We start from the raw sequence: 27500 nt of genomic DNA on the forward strand, positions 1-27500 counted from the left end.
GCCGGATGTGCGTCACCAATTCCGTGACCCTAACGACTCCGCATTAGCGATGTCGCAGCGTGTAAAGCCCCCTTAACAGTGAGAAATTTGTTGCTACAGCAACAGTTTTGTGAAGTACCTGTGGATTCAAAATGTTTACTATACTCCTGAATAAAATCCTTGAGGGGTCCAGTTTCCAAAATGAGGTCACTTGTGGGGGGTTTCTGATGTATAGATGCCCAAGGGGCCCTGCTAATGTGACATGGTGCGCGCAATTTACTTCAACTTTTCCAAAATTCAAATGGTGCTCCTTCCATTCCAAGCCCTCCCATTTATCCAAACAAAGGTTTTTGGCCACATGTGGGGTATCCCTGCGCTCACAAGCAATTAGATAACAACCTGTGGGGTACACGTTTTGTTGTTGCCTCTTGAAAAAGTGAAAAATGTGTCGCTAAATCAACATTTTTGTGAAAAAAATGAAAATTTCAATATGGCAACCTAAGCTTATCAAATTCTGTGAAGTATTCGTGGATTCAAAATGCTCAATATACACCTAGATTAAAGCCTTGAGGGGTCTTATTTTCAGAATGGGGTCACTTGTGGGGGACCTCCGCTGCTTAGGCACCTCAGGGGTTCTCCTAATGCAACATGGCGTCCGCTATTGATTCCAGCCAATTTTGCAGTCAAATTACACTCCTTCTCTTCTGAGCCCTGTAGTGTGCCCAAACAGTTGATTTCCACCACATACAAGATATCAACAAACTCAGGAGAAATTGCGCAATAAATTTCATGGTGATTTTTTTCCTGTTACCCTTGTGAAAAAAAAAGCTACCTGGTTGAAGTAACAATTTTGTGGTAAAATTTTATTTTTTTATTTTCATGGCTCAACGTTATAAACTTCTGTAAAGCACCTGGGGGTTCAGGGTACTCACCAAACATCAAGATAAATTCCTTGAGGGGCCTAGTTTCCAATATGGGGTCACTTGTGGTGTTTTTTTGCTGTTTACGTACCTTAGGGGTCCTCCAAATGCGACATGGTGCCCGCAATCTTTTTCAGCCAAATTTCCTTTCCAAAATTCAAATATTGCTCCTTCCGTTCCAAGACCTCCCATTTCTCCAAACAAAGGTTTCAGACCACAAGTGAGGTATCACCGCGCTCATAAAAAAGTGGGTAACAAACATTGGGGTCAAATTTTTGGAATTACCTCTTGAAAAAGTGAAAAAATTGATGCTAAAGCAACATTTTTGAGAAAAAAATGAAAATTTTCAATGTGACAACGTAACGTTATCAAAATCTGTGAAGTACCTGTGGATCCAAAATGCTCACTATACCCCTAGATAGAAGCCAAAATGGTGTCACTTGTAAGGGGTTTCTGCTGTTTAGGTACCTTAGCGGACATGTAATTGCAACATGGTGCCCGCAATCTATTTCAGCCAAATTTGCTTTCCAAAATTCAAATATTGCTCCTTCTGTTCCGAGCCCTCCCATTTGTCCAAACAAAGGTTTCTGACCACATGTGGGGTATTGGCGCGTTCATAAGAAAGTGGGTAACAAGTTTTGGGGTTCATTTTGTTGTGTTATTTCTTCTAAAAGTGAATAAATTTGGGGTAGAGCAACATTTTAGGTAAAATTTTATTTTTTGCTTTTTTTCATTCCACTTTGCTTTAGTTCCTGTGAAGCACCTGAAGGGTTAATAAACTTCTTGGATGTGGTTTTGAGTACTTTGAGGGGTGCTGTTTTGAGAATGGTGTCACTTTTAGGTATTTTCTGTCACTTAGGCCTCTCAAATTCACTTCAAATGTGATGTGGTCCCTAAAAAAATGGTTTTGTGAATTTTGTTGAAAAAATGGGAAATTGCAGATGAACTTTGACCCCTTCTAACTTCCTAACCCCAAAACATTTTGTTTCAGAAATTGCGCTAATGTAAAGTAGACATGTGGGAAATGTTATTTATTAACTGTTTTGTGTGACATAACTCTCTGGGTTAAGGGCATAAAAATTAAAAGTTTGAAAATTGCAAAATTTTCAAAATTTTCATCAAATTTCCGATTTTTTCACAAATAAAAGCAAAAAATATCGTTCTAAATTTATAACTATCATGAAGTACAATATGTCACGAAAAAACAATGTCAGAATCATTGGGATCCGTTGAAGCGTTCCAGAGTTATGACCTCATAAAGTGACACTGGTCAGAATTGCAAAAAATGGCCTGGGCATTAAGTACAAAACTGGCTTCGTCCTAAAGGGGTTAAGCATCCATGGTGCTGAAAGATCTATTAAGTAAAACCAATGGGAATTCAAGAGTTATATCAGAAATATGGACAGTTAAAGGGAATGTGCAGGATCTCTTACTTCTGCATTGGGCAACTCTCCTTCCCAACACCTAGCAGCGTCTCCCCACGATCGGGTAGAGATTTGGCCCAACAATACTATACATCTGTTTGAAAGAAGCATAACCTGCCGAGAAAACACTGAATACGTAACTTTACATGTCGAAGTGCAAAGTGTTAATATGAACACCAACAATAATGTATTCTGTACTGGTCCATATGTGTATTATTCCCCATGGATTATGATATATGGAAATTTAACGGTACATTGGATCATTTTGTTGGTAGGTAGACAGCAGATAGAGACCATATGCCACTCAGTAACTCTTGCACCATTCTAATTTCTTACAAAATACCAGTTCTATTTCGCTTCTTGGCCAGACTGCAAAAAGCCGTGACAACTTCAAATACCTGGCAGCATAATCATGTCACAATGATTCATTGGGAAACCGAACCACAGTAGCCTTACCATAAACAAGACTGGTATAATCAAGCCAAAGAGTAATGAACACAGATAAATACATTTCTATAAATGGTTTTTCTGGTCCAAATTCGTCAACACACTTGACCTCCTGTACCTCCCCCAATACTATTGTCCTATTTTAGCGGTGATGCTTTAAAATGACCAATATTTCTGCATTAACAAGTCAGACATGACTAAATATTTTATGTTTGCTTTGTCTTTCAGTTGAAGGCGTTCCACCAGTCACGGTAAGTGGTAAAAAAAAACATTATTTTTGCTCCATGAGTCACAGCACACCTGAAAATGTACATGTCAATATCTGTTTGAAAGGAGATTCTATTGTCAAGCAGCATTTTTCTCTTTACTGAAGGTTAGAAAATGATGTTGAAATCTAGGCTTGGGTAACATGTCTCATTGAAAACATATATATATATATATATATATATATATATATATATATATACATATCACCAATAATTAATACTGTCCTAAAAAGAGGTGGACCACTCTCACCAGATCCTGTCCCTAATGTGGCTCACAACCTGATTTGGCTAAGGCCTCATTCAGACATCAGTGATATTTCTGTCTTTTACTTCATGTGCAGGGCATTTGAGCTTAGATATCCATGTTTAAGACCACGAGTAACTAACTGTCACTATGTGAATGGACATAACCATGGATACCTAAGCTGCAATACCATGCACTTGAGGTAAGAGACATGGCTATATTAGGAGATCTATACTTCATTTTTAACTGGAGGTATTTGCTAATATTATTATTAATACACCTACTACATACAGTATTGGGATAGGATCGTGGAGATAGGAATAACCCTTTAACTTGAAAAAGACACCTAGATTCATCAATTTCAACCTTTATCAATAAAGGCGCTCTCACACATCCAGCTTTTTGCCGGTTTGACAGATGCGGCACACGCCAGTACAGTGTATACAGTACATTGGCAGCGCAACAAGCGCCGGTCACATGCTGTCATGTGACCGGAGCATGTGACCCGGAAGTTGCGGCGCTGCCACTGTACTGTATCATACTGTACTGGTGTGCGTCGCATCCGTCAAACCGGCAAAAAGCCGGATGTGTGAGAGCGCCATTAGATGAGTTTTTACACCAGAATATTGTCATCAAAGCTGTGATGAATGGGTCCATAGACTGTTCCCTGGAAAGAATAAAGCGTATGTCTGCCACTTCTTTGTATTACTCAAGTCGTATAACCCTGTTTTTTATAGACTCTTATAAGAAAGGTCTCCCAATCTCATTTATAGGAGTTCACAATATGAACTGTTGATATAATTGGAACCAATATGTTGTTGGTTACAGGATCTGTGTGGACTGAATAACTGATAATAAACAGGCAACGCACAAACAGAAGTAAAATGGCAGCTTAATGTAGCATTACAAATAAATTATCTCCCGTAATTCAAACAGATTGTATTTGCGGCTGATCTGCTGCCAGAATGGTAAAATACTGAGGGACCTGAATGTGAAGTGGACTATCCAGTTACTTGTGTACACAGCAGCCATATGTCTAGCAGACGCCACATTAAGAGTTCGTATGTAAGATTAAAATTAATTTCTTTTACTAACAGCAAACAGTGAAAAAAGCCCTCAGCCCACACTCAGCTCCTCATATCATAATGTGCCGGGTGCCGCGGTCACTGATCCTTGGCATTTCTCTGCTCCATCAACATATTCATAATGTAGCCGAAGTCTTCCTGATAATCTGAGACACGCATTATTTCATTTCAAGTATTTGGTGACAATTCTGCCAATTGTGTGGCTCAGTTCATGTAAAATTGACTGTCGCATGTCAGAAAACTGTTGTCTAGTTAAGAAAATCCATTTTTTGGACTGTATTTGAGCAATCTGGGTAAAAACAGTTGGTCTACCATACAAACGTCTTATGTTTAGCCTGAATAAGAAAAAAAAACAGCTTAGGTAATGCTTCAACCTCCTATGTGCTGCTGGCAGTTATGACCGTGGCAATTAAATGGTTTGAAACAGGGCAAACATCCATTGTGTCAGCTATAGGGGCCTCCACAACATGAACATTGATGCCTATGTGGATGTCTTGGCAATTTGGTGCCTACTGAATGCCATCTTGTTTGTATACCTAGCTTTGGAATAATGCAGGAAGGGTAAATGCCACGCTAATGAATATGCAATGAATAGAAGGAAACTCCAGGAAAAATTAATGGTGATTTTTTTTAACCTCACATTTTGGAGAGTTCTTTCTCCTTCATCAAGTCTAAATCACATTCTATTTGGAGGACGATGGGGTGTGCATTATATTATATGGAGGAATATGGGGTGTATACATTTTATTGACCTCTGATTGAGGTCTGGTCTAGAGTTGTGATGCCCCCAGATGTCTTTTTACATCAATTAAGAAATGTGCTCCTCTGGGGGAATCACAACTCTCGATCAGACATCAATCAGAGAACAATAAAACTTTCACACTGCTTATCTATGAACTGCTGCAATATTTACTGCCACAACTGTTTGCCTCTTCCCATACTGATAGTTCTGCTTTATGTCACTTGTCTTATTTACTGCTGCATTCTATGTCCTATTGTGTATAAATATGTGACTCTAGATTTTGTATTAGGGCTAAGCCACACGGCGAGAAAAACAGTGCGAGTGGAGTGCGATAAAACATCGCATTCTCCTCGGACCAATTCTAGCCTGTGTGTCAGCACACATGGGCGATTATTTTCTCAGCCCTAATCGGACTGAGAAAACAATCGCAGCATGCTGCGATTGTAAGCTGAGTCTCTTTCTCTCGCACCCATTCAAGTGAATGGGGCGAGAGAAAAATCGCACTGCACTCGCGGTACACCGGTGTACTGCTAGTGCAGTGCGAGAATGGCAATAGCCGGCTACGCAGTAGAGAGGGAGAGAAATCCCTCCCTCCCCTCCTGAGTGCCGGCCCGCCCCCCGCAGCTGAGGTCTGCTCGCACGAACGGACCTCAGTTGCAAGGACACAGGCATGACACTCGGCTCTGCTGTACTGCCAGCACGAGCCGAGTCTCATGCAAGTGGATCGCAGTAGTGCCCGTGTGGCCCCAGCCTAATACTGAGCCCGATGAAGAGACCTGAGTAGTCTCGAAAGCTTGCTATTATTACCATCTTTTCAGTTAGCCATTAAAAGTTATCAACCCCTGAGGACTTAAGTTCTTTTAAACATTTTTTTTTATATCTACTGACTAATACAAAGATATACTTTATCTGAATCAAAGAAGTGTCACTTTCTAGTTTTCCACCAGGCGGTTTTCAAAACCTACAGCAGAAGAGAACACTCAAAACACTAAATATATGAACAGCAAAGGGGATTTACATAAGTGATAAGTAGGAAGAGACTTTCATGAATTTTTTTTTTATCAATTTTTCAGGTGTTTTCTTGAGTAGACCAGTTTCAAAAAAATCCTTTAAAAAAAAAAAAAAAACCTCTGTGCGCACATCACTTCAGGGTATGTGTTACAGCTACTGTAAGGGGAAGTTCACACAGCGCGTTTTTCGCGGTGTTTTTGCTCAGAAAACTGCATGACTTTGCTTCCCCAGCAAAGTCTATGAGTTTTCATTTTTGCTGTCTGCACACAGCGGTTTTTTTCAGCTGCGTTTTTGTGGTGCCACAAAAACGCAGCATGTCAATTATTCCCGCGTTTTTCACTGCGCTTTTCATCCATTGAGTGCAATGGGATGTTGAAAGACGCAATGAGAAACGCAAATAGGTGCGTTTTGGTGCGTTTTAGTGCGTTTCTAAGACCAAAAACGCAGCTATAAACGCAGGAGGTGGGTAGTAAAGTGACATGTACAGGAAGAGGATTCCTTCTGTCAGTAAATACAGAAGCGTGAATCCTCCCGGTACCGTCACCGCTGCCTCCACCTCCCATCCTGTGCATGTATGCTGCCGTGCGGCGCCATGTCTGGGCGGAGGTGGAGGCAGCTGCGAAATCAAAAGTGAACAGTAGAAAAAAAAAGTCATACTCACCTGTCTGCAGGGTCCCGGTGCCATGCCCGCTCCCAGATCCTCCTGCCGGTACCGCCGCTCCGGGTGTGTGCAGTCTCCCCGGGTACGTATGCCTGCAGGATGCAGGACCTGGCGATGGATCACCTGATGCAGTCACCTGACGCATCAGCTGATCGTAAGTCTCGGGGTGACGCTGACGCCAGCGCCCGGCTGGCTCTCAGCGGATGCGTCAGGAGACTTCATCCCTGATTAGCGGCAGCTGCTGCAGCGATCGGACGGGATCAGACTCGCTCTAGGAGCTGCCGGTAATCAGCACATAAGTGAGTATTTTTTTTTTTCTTTTGCACCGATGCATCTGCTGATTGTATAAACCGCTTTTATACAATCAGCTGATGTGTGATGTGATTCAGGCACTTGATCCTGACACATCATCTGATCACTTTGCCTTCCAGCAAACCGATCAGATGATATTAGATCCGGATTGGACGGCGCGGGACCCTTGACCCAGGATTACTGCAGAGGGGGGGCTCTTTATTTCAATAAAGATGGAGTCACTAATTGTGTTGTGTTTTATTTCTAATAAAAATATTTTTCTGTGTGTTGTGGTTTTTTTATCTTTACTAGAAATTCATGGTGGCCATGTCTAATATTAGCGTGACAGCATGAATTTCGGGCTTTAGGGCCAGCTGATAATATACAGCTAGCCCTAACCCCATTATTACCCAGTGAGCAACCCGGCATCAGGGCAGCTGGAAGAGTTGGATACAGCGCCAGAAGATGGCGCTTCTATGAAAGCGCCATTTTCTGGAGTGGCTGCGGACTGCAATTCTCAGCGGGGGTGCCCAGAAAGCATGGGCACCCTGCACTGTGGATTCCAATCCCCAGCTGCCTAGTTGTACCCGGCTGGACACAAAAATTAGGCGAAGCTCACGTCATTTTTTTTTTTGAATTATTTTATGAAATTCATGAAATAATTAAAAAAAAAGGGCTTCTCTATATTTTTGGTTCCCAGCCGGGTACAAATAGGCAGCTGGGGGTTGGGGGCAGCCCGTACCTGCCTGCTGTACCCGGCTAGCATACAAAAATATGGCGAAGCCCACGTCCTTTTTTTTGTTTGGGGGGGCAAAGAAATCCTGCATACAGTCCTGGAAGGAGGATGCTGAGCCACTGTAGTTCGACAGCTGCTGTCTGCTCTCCTGCATACACTATTGGATGGAGGATGCTGAGCCTTGTAGGTCTGCTCCCCCTCACTCTCCCCCCAGCATACAGTCCTGGATGGAGCATGCTGAGCCTTGTAGTTCTGCAGCTGCTGTCTGCTCTCAGCAATACACTATTGGATGGAGTATGCTGAGCCTTGTAGTTCTGCAGCTGTATGCTCTCCTGCATACACTAGTGGAGAATGAAGAACAAAGGAAATGACATCAGACCTTTTTTTTTGTTCACTGATAAAAAACGCATAAAGACGCAGTGAACAAAAACGCAGCAAAACGCAGCAAAAACGTGTGCGTTTTTGGCCGCGTTTTTTTGACGCGGGTGCGTTTTTGTGTGGCTTTTGCCGCAAAAAAACGCACAACAACGCAGCGTCAAAAAAACGCAGTGTGTGAACCTAGCCTAAACGTCATATTACTTTTACTCTGGCAGTAAAAACATACATTTATTAAATAGAAGATGCTTCAGAAATAGCTCCTTGTCTATTTCTCTTCAATTTTTTATTATTCTGAAGTGTTTTTATTACTGTTTCCTGAAGCATTTTGTTTTCTGTTGTCGTTTTTACTAACATTTTTATGTTTTTGGGGCAAATTTGCAAAGCAGAATAAGGCAATAGGAACAGAGAAATTATTACCCTTGGAAATATATACAGTATATTTGTGATATTGGGAATAGATCCTTTGTGATAGTAAAGAGACAAAGGTCTTTTACACCATTTGCACAATAATAGTTATGTTGTGCTTTTATCCCCCTTTTACAGATGTACAATAATGTCCCCTTTTACAATATTGTATATGTTCTGCAGCAAATCCGCGGCAAATCCACAGTAAAATCTGTGGTAAATCTACAGGGTGCGCACATAGCCTAAATTCCGCAGCGGAAAAAATTCTGCGGCGAAAATTCAGCGGGAAATTCCGCAGGTATAAAAAAACGCAGTGTGCGCACAGCATTTTTTTATACCCATAGGTTTTGCTGGGGAATGACTGCAGAAATGTTAGACACATTTTCTGCAGCAAATCCACGGCAAATCCGCAGTAAAATCCGCTGTAAATCCGCAGCGTCCGCACATAGCCTTAGGCTATGTGCCCACGGGAGCTCGCACCTGCGGATATATCCTGCGGACTTTCATGCGACTTACCTGTGGAAGTCCCGGCCTCCATCTCCATAGTGGAGGGCCGGGATTTCCGCAGGTAATTCCGCAGGAATAATTGACATGCGTGCGGCTGCGGGACAGCATTTCTGCAGCATTTTCCGCAGCTGCACATACCACAGCATGGACACAGTACTCCCCAAATCCCATAGGATAACATGGGGAGTGTCTGTACTTGCTAAAACCTGCAGATTTATCTAGAAAATCCAGATAAATCAACAGGTTTTCCGTGGCAAAATCCGCAGGTTTTCTGCGGCAAAATCCGCAGGTTTTCCGCGGTAAAATCCGCAGGTGCGAACTCCTGTGGGCACATAGCCTTAAAGCGTATTATCGATTTGTCTTGGAAGTGAACTTAGTTTGCTCTAACATGTATGCACAAGTTCTTCTCCATTATTTCATGTATTCAATACAACTCTTGTTCACACACATTTATCCATTCAAATAAGTGACATTGTAAAGAAAGTTAAACATACTATTGGTGTAGCATATTTATTCAACAAACAAGAAATATTACATTATAATATTCCAGTAAAATTAGATTACATTTCTGTAATGCATATTTGATATGTTACACTGTTTGAAAGTTCTATTGAAGGGCATGTCCACATTTGAACATGCTTTTACAGTGTATATGCAAGGTCTGCACACCCTTGTTAAAATGCCAGATAGTGTCATGTAAAGAAAATTATACCATGAAGAAAAAATTTTAAAACGTTTTCAAACTTTAATATTACCCATAATTTGTACAATTCAATTGAAAAATAAACTAAAATTTTTTCAATTGGAAAAAGAAAAATAAAGACATAAAATAATGTGTTTGAATAAATATGCACACCCTTAAACTAATACCGTACTTTGTCGAAGTACCCTTTGAATTTATGATAGATTCCTGCTCTAAAACAAAATCCTATTCGCACAGCACAACCAGAATTGGCTATCTTTGCCCACTCTTCTTTGCAATAGCTCTCCAAATCTTTTAGATTATGAGGACATCTCTTAGGTGCACCAGATTTCAGCACACAGATATTCAACTGGATTTAGGTCTGGGCACTGGTTGGTCCCATTTCAAACATTTCATCTTCTTCTAGCAAAGACATTCTCTTCTTGATTTGGAGGTATGCTTAAAGTTATTTTCATGCTGAAAGATGAAATTCCTCTTCTTTTACAGCTTTTTAGAAAAGGCCTGAAGGTTTTGATGCACTTTGACCGATATTTGAAACTGTTCATAATTCCCTTGACCTGGACTAAGGCCCCAGATACAGCTGTCTAAAAGAACAATGCATGTTTTCCCATATGCTTTTAGCAGAATTGGTGTACGTTTTGGCCAAGCATGTTTTTCTTTGTAATAAAAGGATTCTGCCTTGCCTACCCTACAGGCCAGACATATAAAGAATATGGGAGATTGTTGTCACATGCAGTACACAGCCACTAAATGCCAGAAAGTTCTGCAGCTCCTTTAACCCCTTCACCCCCGGCCACTAAAACACCCTAATGACCGGGCCATTTTTTGCAATTCTGACCAGTGTCACTTTGACAGGTTATAACTCTGGAACGCTTCAACGGATCCTGGCGATTCTGAGATTGTTTTTTCGTGACATATTGTACTTCATGTCAGTGGTAAATTTAGGCCGATATGTTTTGCGTTTATTTGTGAAAATTTAGGAAATTTGGCGAAAATTTTGAAAATTTCGCAAATTTCAAACTTTGAAAATTTATGCCCATAAATCTGAGAGATATGTCACACAAAATAGTTACTAAATAACATTTCCCACTTGTCTACTTTACATCAGCGCAATTTTCGAAACAAATTTTTTTTCCGTTAGGAAGTTAGAAGGGGTCAAAGGTCATCAGCAAATTCTCATTTTTCCAACAAAATTTACAAAATAATTTTTTTAGGGACCACATTACATTTGAGGTGACTTTGAGAGGCCTAGGTGACAGAAAATACCCAAAAGTGACCCCATTCTAAAAACTACACCCCTCACACTGCTCAAAACCACATCCAAGAAGTTTATTAACCCTTTAGGTGCTTCACAGGAACCAAAGCAATGTGGAAGGAAAAAATGAAAATTTTACTTTTTAACACAAAAATGTTACTTTAGCCATAAAATTTTCATTTTTACAAGGGAGAAAAGAGAAAGTACACAATACAATTTATTGTGCATTTTCTCCTGAGTACGCTGATACCCCATATGTGGTAAACATCAATTGTTTGGGCGCACGGCAGAGCTCGGAAGGGAAGGAGCGCCATTTGAATTTTTGAACGCAAAATTAGCTGCACTCATTAGCGGACGCCATGTCGGGTTTGAAGACCCCCTGAGGTGCCTAAACAATGGAGCTCCCCCACAAGTGACCCCATTTTGGAAACTAGAGGCCTCAAATAATTTTTCTAGATGTTTGGTGAGCACTTTGAACCCCTGGGGGCTTCACAAAAGTTTATAGCGTTGAGCCGTGAAAAGAAAAAAAAAAATTTTTTACCACAAAACGGTTGCTTCAACTAGGTAGCTTTTTTTTTCACAAGGGTAACAGGAAAAAATGCACCATAAAATGTATTGTGCATTTTCTCCTGAGTACGCAGATACCTCATATGTGGTGGAAATCAAATGTTTGGACACACAGCAGTGCTCAGAAGGCAAGGAGCGCCATTTTAATTTTTGAGTGCAAAATTAGCTGCACCTGTTAGCGGACGCCATGTCGGGTTTGAAGACCCCCTGAGGTGCCTAAACAATGGAGCTCCCCCACAAGTGACCCCATTTTGGAAACTAGAGGCCTCACATAATTTTTCTAGATGTTTGGTGAGCACTTTGAACCCCTGGGGGCTTCACAAAGGTTTATAGCGTTGAGCCGTGAAAAGAAAAAAAAAATTTTTTACCACAAAACGGTTGCTTCAACTAGGTAGCTTTTTTTTTCACAAGGGTAACAGGAAAAAATGCACCATAAAATGTATTGTGCATTTTCTCCTGAGTACGCAGATACCTCATATGTGGTGGAAATCAAATGTTTGGACACACAGCAGTGCTCGGAAGGCAAGGAGCGCCATTTGAATTTTTGAGTGCAAAATTAGCTGCACCTGTTAGCGGACGCCATGTCGGGTTTGAAGACCCCCTGAGGTGCCTAAACAATGGAGCTCCCCCACAAGTGACCCCATTTTGGAAACTAGAGCCCTCAAATAATTGTTCTAGATGTTTGGTGAGCACTTTGAACACCTGGGGGCTTCACAGAAGTTTATAGCGTTGAGTCGTGAAAAGAAAAAAAAAAATTTTTACCACAAAACGGTTGCTTCAACTAGGTAGCTTTTTTTTTCACAAGGCTATCAGGAAAAAATGCACCATAAAATGTATTGTGCATTTTCTCCTGAGTACGCAGATACCTCATATGTGGTGGAAAGTAATTGTTTGGGCGCATGGCGGGGCTCAGAAGAGAAGGAGCGCCATTTGACAGCAAAATTGGTTGGAATCATTAGCGGACGCCATGTCACGTTTGGAGACCCCCTATGGTGCCTAAACAGTGGAGCTCCCCCACAAGTGATACCATTTTGGAAACAAGAGCCCTCAAATAATTTTTCTAGATGTTTGGTGAGCACTTTGAACACCTGGGGGCTTCACAGAAGTTTATAGCGTTGAGCCGTGAAAAGAAAAAAAAATTTTTTTTACCACAAAACGGTTGCTTCAACTAGGTAGCTTTTTTTTTCACAAGGCTATCAGGAAAAAATGCACCATAAAATGTATTGTGCATTTTCTCCTGAGTACGCAGATACCTCATATGTGGTGGAAAGTAATTGTTTGGGCGCATGGCGGGGCTCAGAAGAGAAGGAGCGCCATTTGACAGCAAAATTGGTTGGAATCATTAGCGGACGCCATGTCACGTTTGGAGACCCCCTATGGTGCCTAAACAGTGGAGCTCCCCCACAAGTGATACCATTTTGGAAACTAGAGCCCTCAAATAATTTTTCTAGATGTTTGGTGAGCACTTTGAACACCTGGGGGCTTCACAGAAGTTTATAGCGTTGAGCCGTGAAAAGAAAAAAAAATTTTTTTTACCACAAAACGGTTGCTTCAACTAGGTAGCTTTTTTTTTCACAAGGCTATCAGGAAAAAATGCACCATAAAATGTATTGTGCATTTTCTCCTGAGTACGCAGATACCTCATATGTGGTGGAAAGTAATTGTTTGGGCGCATGGCGGGGCTCAGAAGAGAAGGAGCGCCATTTGACAGAAAAATTGGTTGGAATCATTAGCGGACGCCATGTCACGTTTGGAGACCCCCTATGGTGCCTAAACAGTGGAGCTCCCCCACAAGTGATACCATTTTGGAAACTAGAGCCCTCAAATAATTTTTCTAGATGTTTGGTGAGCACTTTGAACACCTGGGGGCTTCACAGAAGTTTATAGCGTTGAGCCGTGAAAAGAAAAAAATTTTTTTTTACCACAAAACGGTTGCTTCAACTAGGTAGCTTTTTTTTTCACAAGGCTATCAGGAAAAAATGCACCATAAAATGTATTGTGCATTTTCTCCTGAGTACGCAGATACCTCATATGTGGTGGAAAGTAATTGTTTGGGCGCATGGCGGGGCTCAGAAGAGAAGGAGCGCAATTTGACAGCAAAATTGGTTGGAATCATTAGCGGACGCCATGTCACGTTTGGAGACCCCCTATGGTGCCTAAACAGTGGAGCTCCCCCACAAGTGATACCATTTTGGAAACTAGAGCCCTCAAATAATTTTTCTAGATGTTTGGTGAGCACTTAGAACACCTGGGGGCTTCACAGAAGTTTATAGCGTTGAGCCGTGAAAAGAAAAAATTTTTTTTTTACCACAAAACGGTTGCTTCAACTAGGTAGCTTTTTTTTTCACAAGGCTATCAGGAAAAAATGCACCATAAAATGTATTGTGCATTTTCTCCTGAGTACGCAGATACCTCATATGTGGTGGAAAGTAATTGTTTGGGCGCATGGCGGGGCTCAGAAGAGAAGGAGCGCAATTTGACAGCAAAATTGGTTGGAATCATTAGCGGACGCCATGTCACGTTTGGAGACCCCCTATGGTGCCTAAACAGTGGAGCTCCCCCACAAGTGACACCATTTTGGAAACTAGAGACCTCAAATAATTGTTCTAGATGTTTGGTGAGCACTTTGAACACCTGGGGGCTTCACAGAAGTTTATAGCGTTGAGCCGTGAAAAGAAAAAAAAATTTTTTTACCATAAAACGGTTGCTTCAACTAGGTAGCTTTTTTTTTCACAAGGGTAACAGGAAAAAATGCACCATAAAACGTATTGTGCAATTTCTCCTGAGTACGCAGATACCTCATATGTGGTGGAAAGTAATTGTTTGAGCGCATGGCAGGGCTCAGAAGAGAAGGAGCGCCATTTGACTTTTCAAACGCACAGACGCAGTGCACTGATCGGCCGCTGCAGGACGCACGGTCGGATGCGATAAAAAAAAGTGTCGGGGATACGTAAAAAAAAAAGTCACGCCAAAAATTGAGCAGGGATGCCGATCTGTTATCTGCATCCCTGATCAGCGCTTGGCGGGACGCACGGACGGATGCGATACAAAAAGCGTCGCAAATACGGAAAAAAGTCACACCAAAAATTGACCATGGATGCCGATCCGTTATCTGCATCCCTGATCAGCGCTTGGCGGGACGCACGGACGGATGCGATACAAAAAGCGTCGTGAATACGGAAAAAAAAGTCACGCCAAAAATTGAGCAGGGATGCCGATCCGTTATCTGCATCCCTGATCAGCGCTTGGCGGGACGCACGGACGGATGCGATACAAAAAGCGTCGGGGATACGGAAAAAAAAGTCACGCCAAAAATTGAGCAGGGATGCCGATCCGTTATCTGCATCCCTGATCAGCGCTTGGCGGGACGCACGGACGGATGAGGTGTAAAAATGGACAGGGGATACGGAAAAAAAAAAAAAAAAAAGTTATACTCACAGTACCCATAGGACTAGCAGGAGGATCACTGACCAGAAGAGCTGCAGAGGAACAGATGGCAGAGAGATGGACAGCTTTACAGGAGCAGCAGGCAGATCAGCAGAATGCCCAGGAAGGACCCAGCGATGGACGCAGATGTGATCAGGCCGGTGAAGACAGGTAAGAGGACGTCGGGGGAGAGCAGAGGGGGAGAGGGGGGGTTGAGAGCAGAGGGGGGGGGGGGGGTGAGAGCAGAGGGGGGGTTGAGAGCAGAGGGGGGGTTGAGAGCAGAGGGGGAGGGGGTAGAGCAGAGGGGGAGACCGGAGAGGGAGCTGCAGAAGCAGAATAGAAATAATGGGGGAGGCAGTCAGATCGCGGGGGGAGCGGATCGGGATGTCGGGGGGGGTGGTTGGGGGGAGCAGATCGCGGGGGGGGGCACGGCAGGGGCTATCACGGCAGCGCGCAGGGGCACCACGGGAGCGCGCACGGGCTGCAAAGTGAGCACAGTACTCACTTTGCAGCAGCAGCGGTGACCTCAGCAGCAGCGGTGGTAGCAGATCGGGATGCCGGGGGGCAGATCGGGGCGTAGGGGGGCAGATCGGGGCGTAGGGGGGCAGATCGGGGGGGGCACGGGCAGGGGCCTTCACGGGAGCGCGCAGGGGCCTTCACGGGAGCGCGCAGGGAGCGGAATAATTACCAGCGGCGGAGACATCAGAGGCGGCGGCGGCGGCAGCAGCAGCGGTGGCGTGGTACCAAAAGTACCAGCCACTCCACGCTGCAGACATGTTGGGGGAGGGCTCACAGGCCAGCACAGGCCTGGGGAGGGCGGCCACCGGCAGATCACACCGCCCCACTGCACACTGATTGGAGCGATTGCGCGTCATAGCACGATCGCTCCAATCAGTGCTGCAGGGGCTGGGGGCGGCATGTTTGAGGTCCACCTATGATATGCTGCAGCAGCTGCGGCATCTCATAGCTGGATCTCACAGGATCGCACTAATTCGGGCATTATTTTTGCCGAAATTAGTGCGATCGATGTGGTTGGCGGTTCAGATTTGAACAGCCAATCACATCGATCGTCGATAGGGGGTGGCGATGCCACCCCCCCTGGGGTCAAGCAAAGGTCCCCTGCTGTAAGAAACAGCAGGGGACATCATTTGAAAGCCGTTGCTATGGCCACGGCAATCAAATGAAGTTTAGGCCGTAAAATTACGTCCCTGGTCGTTAAGTCACGTTAAAATAGGACGTAATTTTACGGCCCGCGGTCGTGAAGGGGTTAATGTGCTGTAGGCATCTTGGCAGCCTCACATACCATTTTTTTGTCTTGTCTTTTCATCAGTTTTTCAGGGACATCCAATTTTAGGTAATGTCATTGTTTTGCCAAATATAAACCACTTCTTGATGACCGTTTTCACAGTGTCCCATGGTATATTTAATTCCTTATAACCTTTGTTATATGTACCCTTCTCCTGACTGATAATTTTCAAAAATGAGATCCCTTTACTGTGTTGTAAGCTGTTTATGGAAAATGGCTTTTTTTGTAAGTTAAAGAAATGTTTGTAAAATGCTACTAATATAAAAGCTAAGCCACAAAAAGAGGAATTTACTTCCCCCCCAAAAAAATTCAAGACTAATTCACAGCAAAAAAGGCAACAGTGTTTACCTGCCCAGTCCACAGAATCAAATGCACTCACAGGATGCAGCAAAACCCCTCAATAACGATGAAGGCAACAGGTGAAAAACACTGATAGAGCAACCACTCACACACTACCAATCCATGGAGATGATTGCTTAGTGTTACAATTGCACACAAATAGACTTGTATGGGGTACCATTCACACATGTAGGTGCACAATGTCTGGCTTACAGCCTATTAATGATGCATACTATTCGATTAGACTTGCTACCCAGCACTATATAAGTGCACCACACAGGAACAGAAAACTTAGTGTGATGAACTGGTAACCGTGGACGATCACAAAAAATCCTATTAATCAGGAAAAAACAAAGCCACAAGAGTAGTTGGAAACTAAGCAGAACGCATCCCCTATCTATCGGACAACACTAGAAGTAGCAGTGGGATATTCCTAACACACCTAGACACCTCGTCACTGCCGGAGAAACTTGCTACACCTCGAAGATAGAAATGAGGAATCCCAACTTGCCTTGGAGCAGTCCCCAAAGAAATAGCAAGCCCCCAACATGTAAATGACGGTGATGTAAGAAAACACAATACACAGATAGAAAATATAGACTAGCAAAGGCGAGGCCCGACTTACTAGATACAACAGGACAGGAAAAATAAGTGATTGCGGCCAGCAAAAAACCCTGCAAAATATACCAAACTCCTGATAGAAAAAAGTTCTGAGACCACACGGTCTCTCTCCCACTATATCAGGTACTCTTGTGTCAGACACTTTAAACAGAACTGCAGATATAATGGGAAGAAACAAAATCACAGAACAAATAATATTCTAAAGTGCAAATTATCCAAACATGAACAGGGAACAAGCTCCCATTCTTGCTGGAGGAATTGCCATGCTCACAAAAGCAGAGAGACTGATCAAAATGGAATAAGCAGAAACACCCTGAAGTGTAATTCCGCCAACTAAGCACAGAAACTAGTAAACCTATCTGGAGTAGATACAGGCAGAGAATAAATGTGATAAACTAAAGGAAAACTCCCAGCCATTTTCAGAAGCAGCATGAAAGACCCAACACCGGCGGCCGCCAGGCAGAAAATGCTCTCCTAAATACACTAGGCTGATCTGCAATAGGACTTCCTGGATTCCTAATTAATTCCATCACCTGTTTTAGTCACAGATTCAGACTCAGCTTCATTACCATTGCTGGCCACCAGAGGGAGCTCCACAGCAGCACCCACTTGGATGACATTCACAACACCTTAGTTTACAAGGCTTACATTAATGGGCCTGGCTGCATCCTGTAAAAAAATATATGTGCAAAAAAGGTATATAAAATATATGAGGTATTAATTGTTATTTTGGCCAAAATACGCAAGTTTGCAACCCAAACGTCAAGGGTCCTCATGTCTTGCGAGTCCCTATACTGATATAAAAGCTAAACCACGAAAAAAAGAATTTTCTTTCCCCCAAAAACTTAAAAACTGTGTGCAATTTTAACACTAAGCAATCACCCCCTCCATGGAGTGGCAGTGTGTGAGTGGTTGCTCCATCAGTGTTTTGTGCATGTTGCCTCCATCTTTATTAAGGGGTTTTACTGCATTCTGTGAGTGCATTTGATTTTGTGACCTGGGCAGGTAATCACTGTTGCCTTTTTTTGCTGTGAATTAGTCTTGAATTTTTTTGGGGGAAAGTAAATTCCTCTTTTGGCCTCCATTTAACTGATAAACTTGTCAATATTTGTATGTTTGGAGCATTCCCGATGTGCACATACACTCTGCTGTCGCCATATTAGGGACTGGTCTCAAGAAAATATCCATTAATTTAATATCCAGGATGGCCCAAGAAATACACAACCATGATTTCCTTCTGTAGATCTTACAGGCTAATGGATAATGAAAGCATTATTTACTTACCAGTTGTAAGATACACTGAAAGTGTGTCCTGTCACATAGTCTTATCAGGGTCGGGAGTACTTCACCCTGCATTCAATATCTCAGACATCAATTTGAATTTGCTTTTTTAGTCCAAGGACCGCCTAGGGATTAGTTTCATATTTCTACCTTTCCACACATTAAAGAAGACAAACATACAGTGACAAGCAAAAGCGTAACAATGCTTTGAACTTTTGACTTTCAGGCTCCATACCTCACCATCCACTACAGCTTTGAGCGTGAGACTTCCTTCATTTTATAGACAATCATCTTGGCTATCTCATACATTATACTATTGGGAGGACTATGGGGTGCATTGTAATACATAGAGAATTATGGGGGGTGAATTATAATATATGAAGGACTTTGGGTTGCAATATCATATATTGAAGACTATGGGGAATTATACTATATGGAGGAATACAGGGTGTATTATAATATATGGAGGACTATGGGATGCATTATAATATATGGAGGACTATGAGGTGCATTATACTATATGGATGACTATGGGGTGCATTATAATATATGGAAGATTGTGGGGGATGCATGATAATATTTGAAGTACTATATATAATATAATATCTGGAGAACTATGGGGTGCATTATACTATAATGAGGATTATATGAGGTGCATTATAATATATGGAGGATTAAGGAGGAATGCATAATACCTTTTGTCAAACTATGTGGGGAGCAATATATGAAGGGCTATAGATGGTGTATTATAATATATGGAGGACTATAAGGGGTGCATTATGATATATGGAAGACTATGGGATCTGCATTTTAAGATATGTAGGGCTCTGTCGGGCCCATATATGGATGACTATGGGGGGTGCATTATACTAAATGGAGGACTATGTGGGGTGCATTATATTATATGGAAGACAATGTTGGGCTCATTATCCTATATGGAAGACTATGCGGCGGTGCATAATACTATATGGAGTACTATGTGGGGCAAATTATAATATATGGAAGTTTGTAGATCTGTGGGGGCCATTAAACTGTTCATTGTAATGCAGGGAGGGCTGTGACGGGATCACAGTTGTGGATCATACTGTGTTGAGGTCACCATACTTTGTTGAGGTAGTTGAGGGTGTATAGTAGGGTTGTGTGTTTGGGGTGTACTCTGGAGGAATTCACTATGGTGGTATCATGTAGTGTTTGTGGGGCACTTTTGTTGGAATCATACCTTTATGGGTGCAATGAAAAGGGGAATCTAGGGGCTTCAATAGAAGGAGAAGTACTTTGTAAAAGTTGTGAGATATGTAGCTATGTGTCTCAGATGAATAATATGTTTTATTTTATTTTTTTGTGGGGGGAGGGAGCCAATTAGATCTATTGCTATGGAGCCTGATGATTTCTATGTTCAGCCATGTGATAAACACCGGTTCTCAGCCAGAGTTCACAGGAGCTTCATCATGACAAACACAGGGGTCATCAGTTGACCCCTGGCTGTCATGACAACCCATTGGCGCCCCAAGATCACATCACAGGGCCACCCACAGAAACGGGGAATGATGCGCTCCCCGACTCCACAGGTTAAATCTCGCTGTCAGAGATTCAGAGATTGACAGCGGGATTTAAGTAGTTAACAGGTGCGGGTACATCTTCGATCACCTGAGGCTGTTAGAGGCCCATGTCGGCTGATCAGATCAGCGTGTAAGCCCGCATCAAAGTCAGGGAGCCGAAATAGGACATACTTTTGTGTCCTATGTTGGTAAGGAGTTATACAAATATATACAGTAGTACACAATCTACTTAAAGCATAACCATCATTTTAATTTTTATTTCAGAAATCAATGGTACACATGAAACTAAGCAACTTAGGAAATTGTACAATCAGACAAATTTGCTTCTTTTTCCTCCAGAATTTATCAGTCATTATCAAAATTCTCAATTCTGAAGTACAATCTGTATTCAGTGAAGACTTTCCTTTAAGGCCCCTTTCACACATCCGTTTTTTGCCATCAGTCACAATCCGTCGAAATGTGAAAAAAACGGATCCAGTGCTGGATCCATTTTTTTTCTCATTGACTTGTATTAGCGACGGATTGTGATGGATGGCCCATGATACAACCATCGTACGACGGATCTGTCGACAAATGTGACGGAGACAACGTCCATAGGAACATTTTTTATGTGCATCGAAAAAACGGACCACGACGGATCCGTCGCCATCTGTTGTTTGTTGTAATGGAAGTATATGGGCACAGGATCCATTGTCATCCATCAAATGATGGATCTGTTGTCAGATTCCGTTTTTTATAACCAAGCATGCCCAGAAGTGTTGTATAATCACTGCTGGTCAAGATCCGTTGCATCAGTTTTACCATAATCTGTTACGTATCCGTCGCATCAGTCATAGAACGAATTGTGACTGATGCAAAAAAAAATGATGTATGAAAGAGGCCTTACTGACATAGGAGATGGCAGTTGGTGCTGATAAGATTCTATGTAGATAGAAAAGGGAGAAGGGAGGGGGTGGAGCTCTGCCTCTAGCTCCTCCTTCTGCCTCTAGCTCCGCCCTCCACCTATCATCATAGAATCCCATCAGTAACAGCTGCCATCCCCTATCTCAATAATGGGAAAGTCTTCACTTAATACAGATTTCACCTCACAATTGAGAATTTTGATAATGACTGATCAATCCTGGAGGAGAAAGCAGCAAATGTGTCTGATAAGATATATTACAAAGTTGCTTATTTTCATGGGTAATACATACCTCCCAACTTATAAAGAAGGGAAAGAGGGCAATTTTAGGCCACGCCCCTAACCACACCCATTTTACAAACGGCCACACCCATATCCACTCCCCATCTACACCCATCCAGCAAACTGAAACTGCAGAAGCTGTCCGTGATCGCTCTGAGCCACCACAGATCAGCAATGTGCAGAACAGGCAGGGAGTTAACTACAGGGTGTGCAGGCGGCTAGGACCCAGGAGGAGAGCTGAACAGGGTGTGCAGGCAGCTAGGACCCAGGAGGAGAGCTGAACAGGGTGTGCAGGCAGCTAGGACCCAGGAGAAGAGCTGAACAGGGTGTGCAGGCAGCTAGGACCCAGGAGGACAGCTCAACAGGGTGTGCAGGCAGCTAGGACCCAGGAGGAGGGCTGAACAGGGTGTGCAGGCAGCTAGGACCTAGGAGGAAAGCTGAACAGGGTGTGCAGGCAGCTAGGACCCAGGAGAAGAGCTGAACAGGGTGTGCAGGCAGCTAGGAACCAGGAGGAGAGCTGAACAGGGTGTGGAGGCAGCTAGGACCCAGGAGGAGAGCTGAACAGGGTGTGCAGGCAGCTAGGACCCAGGAGAAGAGCTAAACAGGGTGTGCAGGCAGCTAGGACCCAGGAGGAGAGCTGAACAGGGTGTGCAGGCAGCTAGGACCCAGGAGGAGATCTGAACAGGGTGTGCAGGCAGCTAGGACCCAGGAGGAGGGCTGAACAGGGTGTGCAGGCAGCTAGGACCTAGGAGGAAAGCTGAACAGGGTGTGCAGGCAGCTAGGACCCAGGAGGAGGGCTGAACAGGGTGTGCAGGCAGCTAGGACCTAGAAGGAGAGCTGAACAGGGTGTGCAGCTAAGGGTATGTTCACACATCAGGTTTTTGCTGTGCGGCACAATCCGGCGCCTTGCGGGAAAAACGCATCTGGGTTTTTTTAGCCGCCGGGTGTGGTTTTTCCTCATAGACTTTTATTAGCGCCGGATTGTGCCGCATGTACTTGCGTTTGATCCTGTTTTTGCCTGATGCGGCAAAAATCGTCACTCCGGCGGCCGCACAGGACGCAGAGAGGAACGTTTTTTGCCAGCGGCAAAAAAATGCATAGCGCTGGGTGTGGTGTTGTGCGGCATGGTGCATAATAAAAGTCTATGTGAGCCAGATACAGTGTCATGCTTCAAATGCCAGAAGCATGTACCGTATCTGGTTTTTACTTCTGAGCATGCCCAGAAGTGATATCAATTCATTGCTTGTCAGAAAATCAATCAATCACTCACTCTCAAACTCTCTCACTCACTGACTGACTCACTGACTCATTCACTCACTCTCACCCACTCACCGATCACCGGCGCAGGGCTGCACGGCTGTCACACTGCTCCGGTGGCTTCTCCTGATTTGAAAATGCCGGCCGCTCATTATTCAATCTCGTATTCCCTGCTTTCCCCGCACACCGGCGCCTATGATTAGTTGCAGGCAGCCACGCTTCCACGCTGAGTGACAGCTGTCTCACTGCAACCAATCACAGCCGCCGGTGGGCGGGTCTATATTGTGCAGTAAAATAAATAAATAATTAAAAGAAAAGCGGCGTGCGGTTCCCCCCCAATTTTGATACCAGCCAAGATAAAGCCACACGGCTGAAGGCTGGTATTCTCAGGATGGGGAGCTCTACGTTATGGGGAGCCCCCCAGCCTAAAAATATCAGCCAGCAGCCGCCCGGAGTTGCCGCATCCATTAGATGCGCCAGTCCCGGGACTCTACCTGGCTCTTCCCGAATTGCCTTGGTGAGGTGGAAATCGGGGTAATAAGGGGTTAATCATGGCAGGCGTCTATGAGACACCCCCAATGATTAACCTGTAAGTGAAAGTAAATAAACACATACACCCAAAAAAATCCTTTATTTGGAATAAAAGACAAAAAAACACCCTCTTTCACCATTTTATTAAAATCCCCAAATACCCCTCCAGGTCCGACGTAATCCACAGAGGTCCCACGACGCTCTCAGCTCTACTACATGAAGCTGACAGGAACGGCAGTAGAACACCGCCTCTCTCTATCAGCTCCACGCAGCAACTGAAGGGAGTCGCGCTGTCAGCGGTGACGTCACTGAGGTAATGCCGGGTTGTGTGCGGTGAAGATGCGTGCAGGGTAGTGCCGGCGTGTGCGGTGATAATGCGTGCGGTAGTGCAGGGGTGTGCAGTGATGATGCATGTGAGGTAGTGCCTGCTTGTGCGGTGATGATGCGTGCTGGGTAGTGCTGGCGTGTGCGGTGCTGATGCGTGTGAGGTAGTGCCTGCCTGTGCGGTGATGATGCGTGCTGGGTAGTGCTGGCGTGTGCGGTGATGATGCGTGTGAGGTAGTGCCTGCCTGTGCGGTGATGATGCGTGCTGGGTAGTGCTGGCGTGTGCGGTGATGATGCGTGTGAGGTAGTGCCTGCCTGTGCGGTGATGATGCGTGCTGGGTAGTGCTGGCGTGTGCGGTGATGATGCGTGTGAGGTAGTGCCGGTGTTTGTGCAGTGATGGTGGGGTCTCTGTCTCTCTCTCAGCATAACAAAAAAAACAATAAAAAACAAAAAACGGATCCGTCGCATCAGTTTTTTCACAATCTGAGACGGATCCGTTGCATCAGGCACAAACCGGATTGTGCCTGATTGGAAAAAAATGATGTGTGAACTAGCCTAAGGCTGCTTTCACACATCCGGTTTTTGCCGTGTGGCACAATACGGCGCTCTGCAGGAAAAATGCAACCGGATTTTTTTTGCCGCCGGTTGCAGTTTTTCCTGCATAGACTTACATTAGTGCCGTATTTTGCCGCATGGGCTTGCGTTCGGTCCGGTTTTTGTCGCATGCGGCAGATTTAGCCGCTGCGGCGGCCGGATGGAACGGTGCCTGGCATGGTTTTTTGTCCAGCAAAAAAAAAACGCATTGCGCCGCATCCGGCCGATGCAGCGCGATTTGCAATGCATGTCTATGGACGCCGCATGCAGTTTTTTCCACTGCGCATGCTCTGTAGCCTGCTGCAAGCGGCAAAAACCGGACGGGCCGCATGTAAAAAACTTATGCAAAGGATGCGGTTTTGTCGCCGCATCTGTTGCATAGGTTTTACAGCCGGATTGGCTGGCTCTGCAAAACCGGAGGTGTGAACTTAGCCTAAGATGCAGCAGCTCTGCCAGGCAGGAGATCATGTGGTCGGTAGCTGATAGAAGCATTGGCAATGCTTCTATCTTTGCATATTACCGGCCAGTGCTGTCTGTGCACCTGCAGGAGAGGAAACAAGTGGTAAATACACACTGTCTTCTCCCCAATGTCCTGATCTACCATGGTGTGTGCCTGCAGCATTGAGAAGCAAACACTGCACATACGATAGATCAGGACACAAACACACGGGAGTCAGAGAAACAGCTGGAGGAGCGCAGGCTCCGGGCCGGGGGGGGGAAATCAGCGCTGGGGAGATTCATTACCTTAGCACTGCAGCACCAGCAGCAGCACAGAGACTAGTGTGCTCTGCTCTGTAATGCTCACGACACGTGTTAGGATGGTAGGAGGGAAAATCAGCAAGGCGGGGAGAGAGTGTGTGGGCGGAGCCACGGGATAAAGACCTCCCGCCCGGGGCAACGGGACAAACTCTGCAAAGCATGATAGTCCCGCTGTATCCGAGACGGTTGGGAGGTATGGACCGTAATATTCATTTATGCAATAAAAATTAAAACGTTGGTTACGCTTTAACCTCTTCATGACATCTGCTGTACATAAACAGTGCTGCTGGAAGTGTGTTCCTGCAAACTGCCATACATGGTGCATCATGTAGTGACTGAATTAAGATGGCTGCTATCCTTGCACAATGCCACGGGGGTCTGTACCGCCCCCACCCCCAACCTCAATTCTGACCAGCCAATCTTTTCGCAATAAAATTTGTCAAAAAAACAATGTGATATGTTGTGATTGCTTCTGTCTCAGGCAGCACTTACTGTATCACAGCAGTCAAAATGGATCAGGTGATTGTGATGTCACCCATGTTAATTTAACCTTTTGGTGCTGATTGGCTGATAAATGGTTACTGACCAATCTGTGCCAAGAGAGTTAATTTAAAAGGCCGATTACTGCTCTGCACGCCATACTTACCTCAAAGCTGTCATGCAGAGCGGTTGTCTAGAATACCTGTCTGCTGCTGGGTTAGAGAATTCATTGGTGGCCAGGGCGAACCTGCTGGTTACCTTGTCCCCTACAATCTCCTCCTATGCTCGTCTGCTGTGTTGTGCTATCTGTGTGACCTATCTGTGATCACAGGAGAAGCAGAAGCAGTTTCTAAATCCCTGTTCCAGACCCAACCACCCCCACTCCCCAATTGCATTTTTGGCACATGTTTTTTTGCACCTCTTATGTGTCACATCCTCAATTTAATTTTGCACTGAGCATCCATGCTCAATTTTTGGCTCAGTTTTTTTTTTTGCAACACTGGCGTGTGTGCTTTCTATCATTGCAGCGCTCTGATCAGTATTGCTGCTGTTCAGAGTCTGCGTCAAGGAGGGATGTCTGAAATTTTTTGTAGAAAGAAAGTAATAGTAGTAGTAATACTGAGTAGCTTTATAGGTAGGGAGGTAGTGCATTAGGGGAGCGAATGTCGCAGAGTTAGTGATGTCCTTTTTCTCTTGCAGAAAAATAATAATAGTTATCCCCGAATAGGTACCGCATTTGTGTAGTGATGTCACCGTAATTTCTTTTATACAATTTTTTTTTTACTTCTACCCATTTTTCTTTTCATTTTTTTTCTTCTGTTTCTCAAAAAAAATCTTTCTACTCTACTTTTATGTCTCTCCTTTTTTTCTCTACGTTTTATAGTAAATTTAGTAATAAATAGTACCCGTTACACACACCCCACACGATACCTGTGTAAAAGCAGCACTTGCACATTTGCACTGGTTTTTAAGGCTGAGACCGCACTTTGCTTTTTCCTGCTTTTTCCTGCTTTTTCAACTGCAGCATTTAATGCCAAAATGGATGTGTTCTGCTTTTCTAGCAAAGTCTATGGGAATTTGGGTTTCTAGACCGCACTATGCAGTTCAAACTGCAGCCTTTATGTGGCAGAAATTTGGACAAAAACTCTGCTTTGCAGTTCAAAACGCAATGGCATAAACAAAAGTTTTTGCCCAAATTTCTGCCACAAAAAGGCTGCAGTTTGAACTGCAAAAGCAGAACACATCCATTTTGGCATTAAACGCTGCAGTTGAAAAAGTAGGTAAAAAGCAAAGTGCGGTCTCAGCCTAAAAGAATAAAATAAAAATGGCAAGAAGAAGACACTATTCAGCAGAGGAGGCATACACTATCCTTGCCTCCGAAACAGATTCAGGCAGTGAGGAAGTTTATTTATCTATTTTTCTTACTCCTCCTCTTCTAGTGAGGAGAGACCCACAAGGATCAAGGCAATGCCTTCAGCTATTGACCCCATCTGGAGTCCTCGAAAATTATCAGCCTGTTATTCCAGATTTCTTGGGTAGCTCTGGAAGCCAAATTGACACTACAGGCCTCACTGAAATTTACTCTTTCTAATTCTTTTTCAGTGAGGATATATTAAATCTCATGGTGCTCATCATTTTTGTATTTTTTACCCAAAATCCCAAGTCCTCATATGCCAGATAGACTCCTGAAAATGCAGGAGAAATTGTGACATTTTGGAGCATTGTGCTGCATATGGGCATAGTGAAAGAACCAGAACTTCGGCAATAGTGGATATATTGCATACCCGTATTCCGTATAGCCATGACAACGTCACGATTTGAAGCAATCCAAAAATGTTTACAATATAGTAATAAAGCTTAGTTTCCTCCCTGGATGATCCCTACTTTGATCATCTATTAAAAATTTGGCCAGTAGTTGAGCACTTTAGCAGAAAATGTGTTGAGGTGTACAACCCCCAAACGGACATATGTATAGATGAATATCTGGTTCATTTCAAAGGGAGGCTAAAAGTCGAACAATACTTGGCCAGAGTGAGGGCAAGGTATGTAATTTAACTGTACGTACAAGCACTGCGAGAGTACTTCAGTGTACATCCATAGATTTACGGTTTGTGAAGAGAAGGACTTCCGGTAGACCCCCCTGTCCTGGGGGTGAGTGGGAGAATTGTGTGGGAATTGATGCAATGCATCCAATGCTTGATAAGGGTTATCACTTCTA

The 27500-nt window shown here is 43.9% G+C and overlaps 1 protein-coding gene across 2 annotated transcripts in view; it reads left to right on the forward strand.

The window, feature by feature from the left end:
- Positions 1-27500, forward strand: part of PLEKHG7 (pleckstrin homology and RhoGEF domain containing G7) — a 149227-nt gene that overhangs the window by 45042 nt on the left and 76685 nt on the right. For both annotated transcript variants that reach the window (XM_075342440.1, XM_075342439.1), the window contains exon 4: positions 2999-3021. In XM_075342440.1, coding sequence (XP_075198555.1) covers positions 2999-3021 — 23 coding nt within the window. The remainder of the gene's footprint in view (positions 1-2998; positions 3022-27500) is intronic.

Source organism: Anomaloglossus baeobatrachus, chromosome 4 (assembly GCF_048569485.1).
Source record: "Anomaloglossus baeobatrachus isolate aAnoBae1 chromosome 4, aAnoBae1.hap1, whole genome shotgun sequence".
Classification (NCBI taxonomy): domain Eukaryota; kingdom Metazoa; phylum Chordata; class Amphibia; order Anura; family Aromobatidae; genus Anomaloglossus; species Anomaloglossus baeobatrachus.